This window comes from Cricetulus griseus, chromosome 5, assembly GCF_003668045.3.
Source record: "Cricetulus griseus strain 17A/GY chromosome 5, alternate assembly CriGri-PICRH-1.0, whole genome shotgun sequence".
Taxonomy (NCBI): domain Eukaryota; kingdom Metazoa; phylum Chordata; class Mammalia; order Rodentia; family Cricetidae; genus Cricetulus; species Cricetulus griseus.
Genome location: NC_048598.1, coordinates 137,906,120 through 137,918,266, shown reverse-complemented (window position 1 = coordinate 137,918,266; position 12,147 = coordinate 137,906,120). Strand labels below are relative to the sequence as shown.

The window sequence follows — 12,147 nt, the reverse complement described above, 5'->3', positions numbered from 1 at the left end:
TTGTCATTGATCACTTACATAAAACCAACTTAAATGTTAATAAAAGAACACTTAAATGTTATACTTACACCAGTTTTCCTTCTACGCATATAGCTGTATTATTATTGATGACTTTAATCATCCATTCCTGTAGCTGGACTGCCTGATCAAGCATAAAACAAAGAACTCATTTCTTATGCTACTTTCAAGGAGGATTATAAAATTAGCATTAAACATTAGAAAATCTGAACTATAAGAAAAACCTTATAACCCTAGTTTTTTCTTACCCATCTATCCAAAAATCAGCCCATTTTAAACAGCAATTCTGTTTGTTTGTTTGTGTTTTTTCGAGATAGGGTTTCTCTGTGAAACAGTCCTGGCTGTCCTAGAATTCGCTCTGTAGACCAGGCTGTCCTCAAATTCACAGAGATCCACTTGCCAAGTACTGAGAGAAAGGTATGCGCTACCAATGCCCAGCTTAAACAGCAATTCTTTAAAACTTCCGTACTGAATAAAAGAAAAAATAGAGACATTTAACTGAGGTTGTACTATATTGCTTGACTATGATACAGGAAGATCTGCATTTCAAATACTCATATAAAATGGCTTAGCCATAAGGGGGAAGAGAATCTTAACACACACATTGAACCACCAAATCTTTTAGAAAACACAGCAACTTTGAGGGAACAAAAAAATGCCAAATATATCATATACCTTGTCTCCAAAAAAATTAGAATATATTTTTGTTAAGCTGATTTAGAGTTACATTTTCAGTTTCTATACACCATAAAGGTCACAGCTGGTAATAAACATTCAATACCATTCTATTCCAAAGCAAGCAGCTGAATAACTCTGAAAATGTTTTTAGTATAAGTAAAATGTCATTAAAATATAAAATTTTCTATGAATACTGATAATAAAAACATTTATAGTTCATAACAATTTATTAACATAAACAAAGTGTTTCTGAATAGAACTAAAGTCAAAATTAATAGAATAACTAAAGAGTGCCATTCACTTTAAATAAATGTATGAATTTACATATAATGGCAAGTTTCCTAGTGACTTTAAGCTGAACCAGGAAAAGATGTTAAAATGGGTGGATGGTCTTTGGTATTGCATTTCTTAGTCATTCTTTTAAAATATAGGTATTTGGGCATGTAGCTCAGTGACATGGCATAAGTCCCCAGGTTTGATCTCCAGAACTGAAAAAAAGATTAGAAGACTAGGATTAATACTATTTTCACCACATTTGGATATACCAGCAGGCAATGGGAAACATGAGAGAGCATTCCTTGGTGTGCCTTAGATTCACTAGTTATGTTATCTTTACAATACTAGAAAGAAAGCACCATCTCCATTTTACAGAAAAAAGATAAAATATATCTAAATAACTTTCCTGTAATATATTAGTGGAATTGATGGGTTATAAGCCAAATTCTAGAATCTTGTAATATACTACTTATTTAAAACATGCTGTCATTAAACATTTGAGCTATAGTCACTGTTCTAGACATTGGGGATTTGACAAGAGATAAATTATATGCCATTATAGAGTAAACATAGCCTGTGCATGAGAGCATACTGGGAGGAAGTAGAAGCAAGAAGGAAGGAGATGGTATCCAAACAAATATATACATAGTTACTATGAATAATAAAAGCATACAGAGGTGCTTAAGACAGATAGTTAAGAAAGGTCTTGGAGCAGAGAACTGAATAAAAGAAAGCAAAAATCCACATGGCTTAAAAGATTTTTTCTAATTAAAGAACAAATTAAAAAGCCCTAAATAGGTAGCAGGGAAAGCACAATTACTTGAAAGGGGTAAGAAAGAAGGAATATTAAGTTTGGAGATTTCACTCCATGATGAATGATGTGAAGAATGGTAAACTATGATGTGAGATAATGCTCTTGTTCACTCATACTGGCTTAATAAAACACTGATTGGCCATTAGCCAGGCGGGAAAAGGAGAATTCTGGGAAGAGGAAAGGTAGACATGCAGTCACCAGCCAGATGCAGAGGAAGCACAATGAGAATGCCTTACTGAGAAAAGGAACCAAGCCATGTGGCTAAACATAGATAAGAACTATGGGTTCATTTAAGTTGTAAGAGTTTGTTAGTAATAAGCCTGAGCAATAGGCCAAACGGTTTATAATTAAAACAAGCCTCTGCGTGTTTATTTGGGACTGCATGGCTGCAGGACTGGGCAGACAGAAATTTTCATCTACAAAACTGGAATAAAGGCATAAGTTTTTCTTCTGTCACTAGAAGTTACTGGAAAAATAGCATTGAGAGTTGGCATATAATGGATGAAATGATGGACCACAGAAAATCTGTATGGGATGAAGAGAAATGAGGACATGTGACTGTAACAAACTAGTAGCATCAGAATATTGAGCATAGGGTAGGTATAAAGATGAATGGGGAATTATAATAACATGAGAAACGTCTTCATTGAGAATCTGGTACATACCCTAGCAATAATGAGATATGAATAGGGCTCAAGTAGATGATAAATATATTACAGGGGTCATTAAACAGAAATCGATGGGTGGCAATGCACACCATAATTCCAGCACTAGTGGATCTCTGAGTTGGAGGCCAGCCTGGTCTACACAGAGCAAATTCCAGGACAGCCAGGACTGCTACATAGAGAAACCCCATCTCGAAAAACCAAAGAGAAAGAGAAATGAAAGAGAAATTGAGGTTGTTTGTATAATGCCCCTTTCAGCTACAGCAAGTAAAAAACAATGTCCATAGAACATAGATAACAGAATATTGATGGTATATATATCTCAAGTTGAAGAGGACACCGTATAATGAAGACCTGAGTATGAGTGAGAAACTAGGTCAGAGTTAGGGAATGTACAAAACTATCTATGGATGAGTCCTGGAAGGCTTGAAGTTCTTATGGCAACTGGTATAAACAGCATGGTAGAGATGAAGAAGTACTAGGAAATCTTAGAATATTTTTCAAACTTTTCTCATACATTAATTCAAGATCTAAATTGTCATCATTAAATTTAAATATTTGTAAATGATACACTGAGATACAAAACTGCAACTACTTCATTTTAAAAAATTGAGATAGAATTAAATAGCATCTCAATTTGATACCCACTGTCATTTACTTAAAACTTACCAAGCATACTTTTAACAGTTGGGAATTTTACACTGTCCTTTTCCTTTTTTTCAATGCTGGAAGATTAAGCCTGGGATTTATACCATGCTTATATTTCTTGAACTGACATTACATTTCCTTCAAAAGTGTGTCTTAATGTAGCATAGTTTAAAGTTTTTTTTATTGCTCACCCTATATATAACTTTACATCAAGAAAAATTCTCAACTTTTTTTCCATTTTTTAAAAAGGTTTATTTATTTATTATGTATATAGTGTTCTGCCTGCATGTATGCGTGCATGCCATTAAGAGGGCACCAGATCTCATTATAGATGATTATGAGCCACCATGTGGTTGCTAGGAATTGAACTCAGGACAGTGCTCTTAATCTCTGAGCCACCTCTCCAGCCTGAAAATTCTCAACCCTTTAGTTGTTAAATTAAAATTCTTTTCTATTGCAAATATTGTTAGTGATACCTCAAAAGTCAGAAAAGCAGAAGCAGGAACAATGTCAGCATTCATTTATTACAGGCATAAGTGAATTGTTGACATTTACTAGTAATAGAGCAAGACAAGAATTAATGACTGAGTCACCTTACTTTCAACCCATTCATCTTTTCACTGGGATCATAGTTGCTACAGTCAATAATAAAACAAAAAAAACATAATGAGACTTTATGTAAAGGGGCAATAAAAATAGAAATAAATACCTGCCTTAAATATCTTCCTACCTGGTATTGTTTAACAATCCTTGCAAGCTTTGAGACCTGCCTTTGAGACTGGCGAGATACTGTTCGTTTAAGTATTGGACTTGCAGGTATAATTTCAAAGGTATCTTTTATGGAATTTTGATGAATAGTCCTTCTCAAACCTGTATTTTTATTTTTTTCTAAAATATCCTCTTTTGTAGTTCCTTCTGTTGACATGTCATTGTCAGAAGTTATCAACTGACTATGATTCTTAATAGGAACACAACGAATACTAACAGTCTTAATATGAGTATTTTCAAACTTTTCATAAGTAGAATCAATGTCTTCCAAAACAAATGTGTCCTTTTTGGACACAGTGGTTTTAACAGTGTTCTCCTTTGAATGAAGAAGTTGTTTAGCAAACTGAGCTCTGGTTAATGTCTTGCTTGAGATGCTTGAAGCTGTAACATTTTCTTGTTCTTGGTTCAAAACTGGAAGCTCTGCCAAAAATACAAAAAACAAAATTTATAGAAAGGCCCTATGGAAATAAAAGTTGTTTTACACTACTTATATTAAAAATACATCAAATTAGGAGTGTTCCACCCTTGTGTTCTCTAGTTTTTGTTTTTGTTTCTTCTTCCTTCTGAGACAGGGTTTCTCTGACTAACAGTCCTGGCACTTGCTCTGTAGTCCAGGCTGGCCTCAAACTCAGAGATCTGCCTGCTTCCCAATTGCTGAGATTAAAGGTGTGAGCACCATCATCACCACCACCACCACCACCAGCACCACCAGTTTTATTGTTGTTGTTTTTAAGACAGTCTCTCTATGTATCCCTGGTTATTCCGGAACTCGCTATGTAGATCAGGCTAGCACCAAAACCACCTCTGCCATCTGAGGGCTAAGGCATGCATTATCACCACACCCATTTATTGTAACTCAAGGTTCAGAGATAGTTCTTACTGCCCACTGGTAACTACCTAGAACATTTAACAATACTCTGAAGTAACTGGCAAAAAAAGAAAAAAAAAAAAAAGGAAAAAACAAAACTGACAAACATATAAAACAAATAACACACAAGAGTTTGTCATAACTCAAATTGTGCCTTTCTACTTTCTTTTCCTGCTGGTGTTGAATCTTTTGTTTCTGGGTGTGGTGATTTGCCCCTCACCGCTGCCCCAAGCTCATCCAGTTGAATGTTAAGTCACCATTTTAGGAACTATTTGAAGGATTAGAAGGTATGACCTTGGTGGAGGAAGTGTGGGTTTCGTGGTTTGAATAAGAGTGCCCCACTCTGCCTGTGGATCTGGATGTAGATCTCAGCTACCACCCTGCATGCCACCTGCTTTTCCTGCCATGATAATGGACTAAGCCTCTGAAATTGTAAGCAAGCTCCCAATTAAATGCTTTCTTTAGTTGCTGTGGTCATGGTATCTCTTCATAGCAATAGAGCAGTGCCTAAGATAGTGGGAATGATGTTTGATGATTCCAAAGGAACTTCTTGTAGGTTGGCACTTTAGAAAGAGAGACAGAGAGAATAGTCTTCAAAATTTAGAAGGCATTTGAGTCAGTAACAATCAGACTAGTATAGTGTGCTTTCATAATAAATTTCTCTTTACTATTGCCCCTTGCCTTTACTTCACTCTCTATACATATGCTGAGGGGAAAAAAAAATCAAATATTTCCAAATTACAATTTGCCTTTTCAAGAGAAAAGCATACTATTAAGCCTCTGTAAACAGTCTCTGGCCCTGATTCCTCCTTGTACAAGCAGCACCAAAGACAACGGTGCAGTTCACCAAAGCCACGGGAGCTATCTTTACTGAAATTCTGGATTAGCAACACATTCCACACTACTGTGTACCAGAGGATGCCAAAGCCCTACGGGAGTCCTTCTCAGGTGGTCCTAAGGGCATGAACAATTAACAAAAATGGTGGGGTCTAACCCACCATTTAAAATTCAAAATATGAAATCTAGTTGCAAATCCCTTTGACTTTTTTTAATGTGGTAGGCTCTCATATAGTCTAAGTTGGCCTCAAGCCTGAAAGCCTCATGAACACTGGGACTACAGGAATATATCAATCACCATGCCCAGCTTTTGACATAAGTTTTAGGCCTTCAAAGAAATGAAAGTTTGTCAACTAGACAAATATGGACTAGTAGTACTATTTTCACTTTATTCTGATTATATTTTAAATCTTTACATTTAATGCATTTTTGAATACAGAAGTGAGGTCTTTTTCCCCCACCATAAAAGGGAAAATACTTAAAATCTGTGCCAGAGAAGAAAAAGATCATTTTATGTGTGCACATTTGGACAAAGAGTCATCAGAATCTCAGATAAGAACCTTATCTGCTCTAAAATACTATCACTGACTCACATACTCACACACACATATACATACATAGTATGCACATACATATATGTATATATACATGTTATATATGCATATATATCATGCTACATCATTTCATTTGTTCCTTTTTATCCTCCTACTTCCTATAAGAAGTATTGTTTTGTATACTCTTTGATCTGTACCCCAAACTCTCTTATAGTTGTTAGGCCTGGTGGCACATACCTGCAGTTTAGCACTTAAAGACTAAGATATGAGACTTGAAAGTTCAGGTTGGCTTGGGTTGCATAGCAAGACCTTCTCAAAACAAAATCTTCACAAGGCTAGTGACAGTGCTTATATAATATACTTGAGGCTTCATACTTAATCCCCAATATAAGAAAGGGAGGGAGGGAAGCAGGAGTGAGGAAGAAAGGAAGATTTCTAGTTTTCGTTTCTTACCACTTCTCTATTTTTTCAGACCAGGCTATGATATCAACAATTATCCCTATCATAAGACATACCCCCCACACACATGGTATTCCTGACTTTCTTATCTATCATGTCCACTTGAGCTGCCTCTTTATTATGATGCACTAAACTCACAGCTAGTCTCTGAATTTAGGCTAGGTTAGTTGTTTGGATATACATCTATTACCTCACAAACTTTTGTACCTAAAATCTCATCTTCTCATTGAGGCTTATTCTGACCACAGAACAACTTTCACTTTTACTACACTTTTGTTGTTGTCTTTTGAGACAAGGTCCCACTATACAGTCCAGGCTAGTACTAACACAAAGTAATGCTCCAGACAACCTCTTCAATGCTGGAATTTGCCATCACGTCTGGTTCCTTTTTTTTTTTTTTTCTTCCCCTCTTCTATTATACCACAAAAATTACTTTTAAAGTTCTCCAGAATGTGAACAGGCATTTTGGTATTCTCTTCATTATGATATCCCAAAAGTGACTGACACATTAAACAGATAAAAAGACATTGTAGTTTTTTAAATCCATGAATAATTAAACTAACCTCCTAATGAAATATTACCGGATTGGAATGGTTCTTTTTTTTCTTCACAGAGGTAGGTTTGTTGCAACTGAATTTTCTCATCTCTGTTAGAAGTGAGGACTTGATTATGTTTGTATTTTGGTGATCCCAGCATGCTACTGCTCCTTGATGCCTGTTCTTGTTTGCCATGCTGTACTTTTTCTTTCATTCGCTGAAAGATTTTTCTTGGTGTTTCACAGTTCATTTCATTTCTTAATCCATTCACATTGGACTTTATAGCACTGATATCAAGATCCCTGTTTGAAGGGGCAGCCTCTGAGAGCATGGTGGATTGAAATATGTTTTTATTGTTAGAAGTTGCCATTTCTAATAACGGATTCTTTTGATAGTCATTCAACTTCAGAGAGGACTTCTGATATTTCACCAAATCTTTTATAGGAGTAAGTGTGCCTGAAGGGATGCTGTCAATAAAGACTGCATCTATAGGCATACTTCTTGGAGAAGACAAATGAATTCCTGAATGTTTCAAAGATGTTGCAATCATCTTGATAAGACAGTGGCAACAAAATACTTTTTATAGAAAATTCAATCAACACAAGTTTCCAGGCAGAACTTCAACAGGAACCCAGAGAAACCTGTAATAAAATCAATTGTTACCATTATTTGGTGATTTTTAAGTTTACTGATTTTCTGTAATATTATACCATTAAAAAGGCTTAATTGGTTTTTATCCACACTAGATAATTTATATATCACAAAACAGACTAATATTTAATATTTTTATTAAATTACAATTTTCATCCCTTTTCAAGAGAAAAGCAGTTTGGCATTCAAAACTGCCTTCTTACAAAAATGAGACACCATTCAACAAATAATCTAGTTAATAACCCTAAATTCTGACTCATATATATCCATTTTTGAAATTTACCTGATAGCTATGGGAATGTGTTCCTTTAAGGGTTTTAGAGCTATCCAGGATGAGGTTTCCTGTATATTTTTGATTCTGATGCTAGAGCTGTACCCCAGGACCTTGAGCATGCTACACAAACATTCTACTGCAGCACTGATATTTATTCAAACATCAAGTCTTTAAGGTTCCAATCTAGTATTTGCATAAAGAGAATGACATCTGCATTAGGTACTACATTACGCTATAAAAAAAAAGTTAACAAATGTACTTCTCTATATGCACTTAAGAATTTGTAAGGCACCGGGCGTTGGTGGCGCACGCCTTTAATCCCAGCACTTGGGAGGCAGAGGCAGGCAGATCTCTGTGAGTTCGAGACCAACCTGGTCTACAAGAGCTAGTTCTAGGACAGCCTCCAAAGCCACAGGGAAACCCTGTCTCGAAAAACAAAACAAAAACAAAAAAAATTGTAAGGCATGGCTTACAATGATCCTAATGAATTCAGATTCGGATTACGCATCTAATTATTTAAATAGCCTGGCTCTACTATGCTACAGAATATTTAAATTACAATATGTTAGTCGAAAAATTCAAATAAAGAAGTAATTTGAATTTATCATAATTCTTTAAATGCATTGCTATTTAGAAATTTTGAAGAAGCTTATTTATTTAAATATAAATGGTCTTAAACTTGTTTTTTTCTTTTTTAAGACACATTCTTGCTTTACAGTTCAGGCTGGCATCAACCTTGAAATATTCGTGCCCTAGGCATCTTGGTGCTGGGATTCCGGAGCACGTATTAACACATTTGGCTTTTTTTTTCATATGTTAATTGTATTTTTCCACGACCAGAACTAATAATTCCATGTATAACTGTATATTGTATTAATACTTAGAAATTAATGTTTCACTGCTAGGTGCCTGGTGTTATGGTGGAAGCCTCATCCCAGGCTCTGGAAATGTTATGGTGGAACCCAAGCCCCCTTCCCTATCTCTCTCCAAACCCTGCTGCATCTCAGAAAGTAGACAAATGACCACCCCTCCCCCACAGATGTTTAAGACCACTCCCACAGGGTATTTAAACTGCCACCCCACCAAACCCCCAGAAAAATAGATGTGTGGTTTTCCAGTCCCCTCTCTGGGGCTGGAAGGCCACCTGAGAGCATTGTATTCATTAAATATGGGCTTTTTCTAATTCGGTTTGATATGGTCTGATTTGGATTGCTGCACTGGTTGAGATGCCTATCGGGTAGAAACTTTTCACCTAGAACTCACCAGTCAAGATTGATAGCAACTCTTACTATTGATTTATAACAATTCTAATAACTTTTTACATCATCTAAATGGAAAAGACCTAATATGGAAAATATTAACACATATGGTATGTAGTGACACATACCACATACTGTATTTAGCACTCAGGAGGTTGAAAGCAAACATGAAGTTAAAGCTAGCCTGGGCTATGAAACCTTGCCTCAAAAAATAGAAAAATAATTACTAAAGCAACTAGATCAAATGTTATCGATTTTTTTTCAAAAAGTGAGTAAGTGAATGGTTGGTTGTTGGTGACACATGCCTTTAATCTCAGCACTCGGTAGGCAGAGGCAGGCAGATCTCTGAGTTTGATGCCAGCCTGCTCTACAGAGCCAGTTCCTGGACAGGCTCCAAAACTACAGAGAATGCACCCCACACACTCCCACCCGTGTGTGTGTGTGTGTGTGTGTGTGTGTGTGTGTGTGTGTGTGTGTGTGTGTGTGTGTGTGTGTGTGTGTAAGCAACTTGAATATCCATATACAAAATCTTACTTTATGTAATAATTAATAAGGGGGAAATACAAGGAAGTATTTTTCTTTTTGTTTTGTTATTTGTTTGGGAATTTGTTCTGTAGACTGTGCTGGCCTTAAACTCAAGTGATTCTGCCTCCTGGGACTAAAAGTCTCTCCCACCACACAATGTTACTTGAAGTATTTTTCTGTATCTTGTAAGTCTGGCCCTGTGACCAAAAAGAAACAAACTTGTAATTTTCTCACAAATTTTAGCTCAACAACTATGTATTGATATGTTTTGTTCATTATTTTAGCACTGCTAGATATTAAATCTAGGGCCTCAGGAATGCTAGGCATATAACCACTGAGCTAAAGCCCTAGCACTCAATAGATGTATATTCATCAGGTGGGCAGTGATGGGAGTTAGTAATATTCACTAACACTACCAATAAAACTACAGTTTCTCACCGGGCATTGGTGGCGCACGCCTTTAATCCCAGCATTCGGGAGGCAGAGGCAGGCTGATCTCTGTGAGTTCGAGGCCAGCCTGGTCTACAGAGTGAGTGCCCGGATAGGCTCCAAAGCTACACAGAGAAACCCTGTATCGAAAAACAAAACAAAACAAAACAAAATACAGTTTCTCAAAAATAAAAATGAATAGATTATACAATTGCATGGGAAACTGGCAAAGTATGGTCAAATTGACCTAATCTTAGTTTCTGGTCTGAAGAACTGCTTCACAAAACAAACTGAAAACAAGCCCAATCTGTACCAAAACACAGCAATTTCAAGAAGGGATAAAAGTTGGCCTGAGGCTCAGGTCTATGGGCTATTTGCACAGCAGGAGGATCCAAGTTCCAGGCCTCCAAGGGGGCTACAGAGCCAAGTCAACAACAGATCCTTTCAAAAGAAAAGATAAGCTTGAGGCTACAGCAGTGGCAGACACTTGCAGCCTGCCTAACCTGGATGGCCCTAGGTTCTTAGCGCTTAGCAAAAACCATAAGCAACTCACATGTCAAGGTGACTGCAAGGAACATAGCTGAAAAGCCATTGTGTGCAACTTTAAATAATGAATGCAAAAAGAGACAGGTCTCAGAAAACAACCCCCCAACAGGCCAATGGAAAGCTCGGGTGCAAGCCTAGCCCAGGGCAGGGCCAATATGCTAATGATCTCCAAGATGCTGCTGATATGCCAGTGGGCCAGTGGACCAACCTACAAGATGTGAACCCTAAGAGAGCAAAACTGCCGCCTAACGAAAGATTACAAAATTTACACTTCTGGGAATGGTGTCTAGGAGTCTGTGCCATGCTCTGACCTCTGCGTTGGCAAGAGGACTTGAGACCCTAGCCACAGTGAACTTTAGGCACTGTCGCTAGGCTCAGACGGACGCGCCAAGTCAAAGTCCTACACTCTCAAGGGCCTCCTGGGACTTCCACCAATGCAATCATCCCAGCCTGCTATGGCTCAAGATTTTCACTGAATACCTGGGTCCAGCCCGCACACTTTCGAAGCATCATCGTCATAAAAGATTCCCCAGTGGAACCCTGCAGAAGCATTTCTGCCCAAACAACTGTTCTCCGCTTGGCGAGATGTCTGTTATTTTTTTTATATTATCATGATATAACAAATGTCTGTGTGAATAATCTGAGCGCATGCGAAAGACAAATCTTCCCGGGACATCCTAATTGCGCCTTACCACCTTTAGGCCCGTGCTCTCCCCACGACAACTCATTTATAAAATTCAATTCGATGTACTCAACAGCAAAAACAATGTAAGTAACGACATTAAAACTTTTCAGCATTTAAAGGCAAAACAGGGTTTATAACCACATTTAAAGAGGAAAACCAAAACAAAACCACACGCTTATGATCATAAACCCGTAAGACAACAAAGACAAAACAGGCCAGCCCGGAAAACATGCATACAGGTAGGTAACATTACATGGACCCAGCAGGTTATATCTAGGGATAAACACACACACATACATGTATATACACACACGCGTGCAACTGTTATGGGCGACAAAGGAACCACTGGATTTCGAGGTTATATCTAGGGATGTGTATGTGTAGAAACATACGCATGCAACTGTTATTGGCGAAAAAGGAACCAATGAATTTCAAAGCGAGTAGGGAGGTGTGTACAGGAAGGGTTCGGAGGGAGTAAAGGGGAAGGGAGAAATGCAGTTAAGTTATAACCCCAAAATTAAGCAACAAGTGCACGTGACTGTAAGTAGTTTTCTTCCCTGTAAGGGCTTTGCACTTTTCAAATAGTTTCCCTAACATCTTAAGATGCCTGCAACAAGCAGGGGATTTAACTCTAGGGAGCGCAAGCGGATGTTTCTG

At 37.3% G+C, this 12,147-nt stretch overlaps 1 protein-coding gene across 4 annotated transcripts in view; it reads right to left on the bottom strand.

Annotated features, from left to right (window-relative positions):
* The window catches only part of Mis18bp1 (MIS18 binding protein 1), a 35,485-nt gene that overhangs the window by 22,755 nt on the left and 583 nt on the right, over window positions 1–12,147 (bottom strand). For 3 of the 4 annotated variants that reach the window (XM_027416512.2, XM_027416515.2, XM_027416514.2), the window contains exons 2-4: window positions 7,149–7,762; window positions 3,830–4,287; window positions 69–142 (exon numbers count right to left, since the gene is read on the bottom strand). In XM_027416512.2, coding sequence (XP_027272313.1) covers window positions 69–142; window positions 3,830–4,287; window positions 7,149–7,671 — 1,055 coding nt within the window. In that variant the 5' untranslated portion in view covers window positions 7,672–7,762. The remainder of the gene's footprint in view (window positions 1–68; window positions 143–3,829; window positions 4,288–7,148; window positions 7,763–12,147) is intronic. The other variant, XM_027416513.2, reaches the window with a different exon arrangement.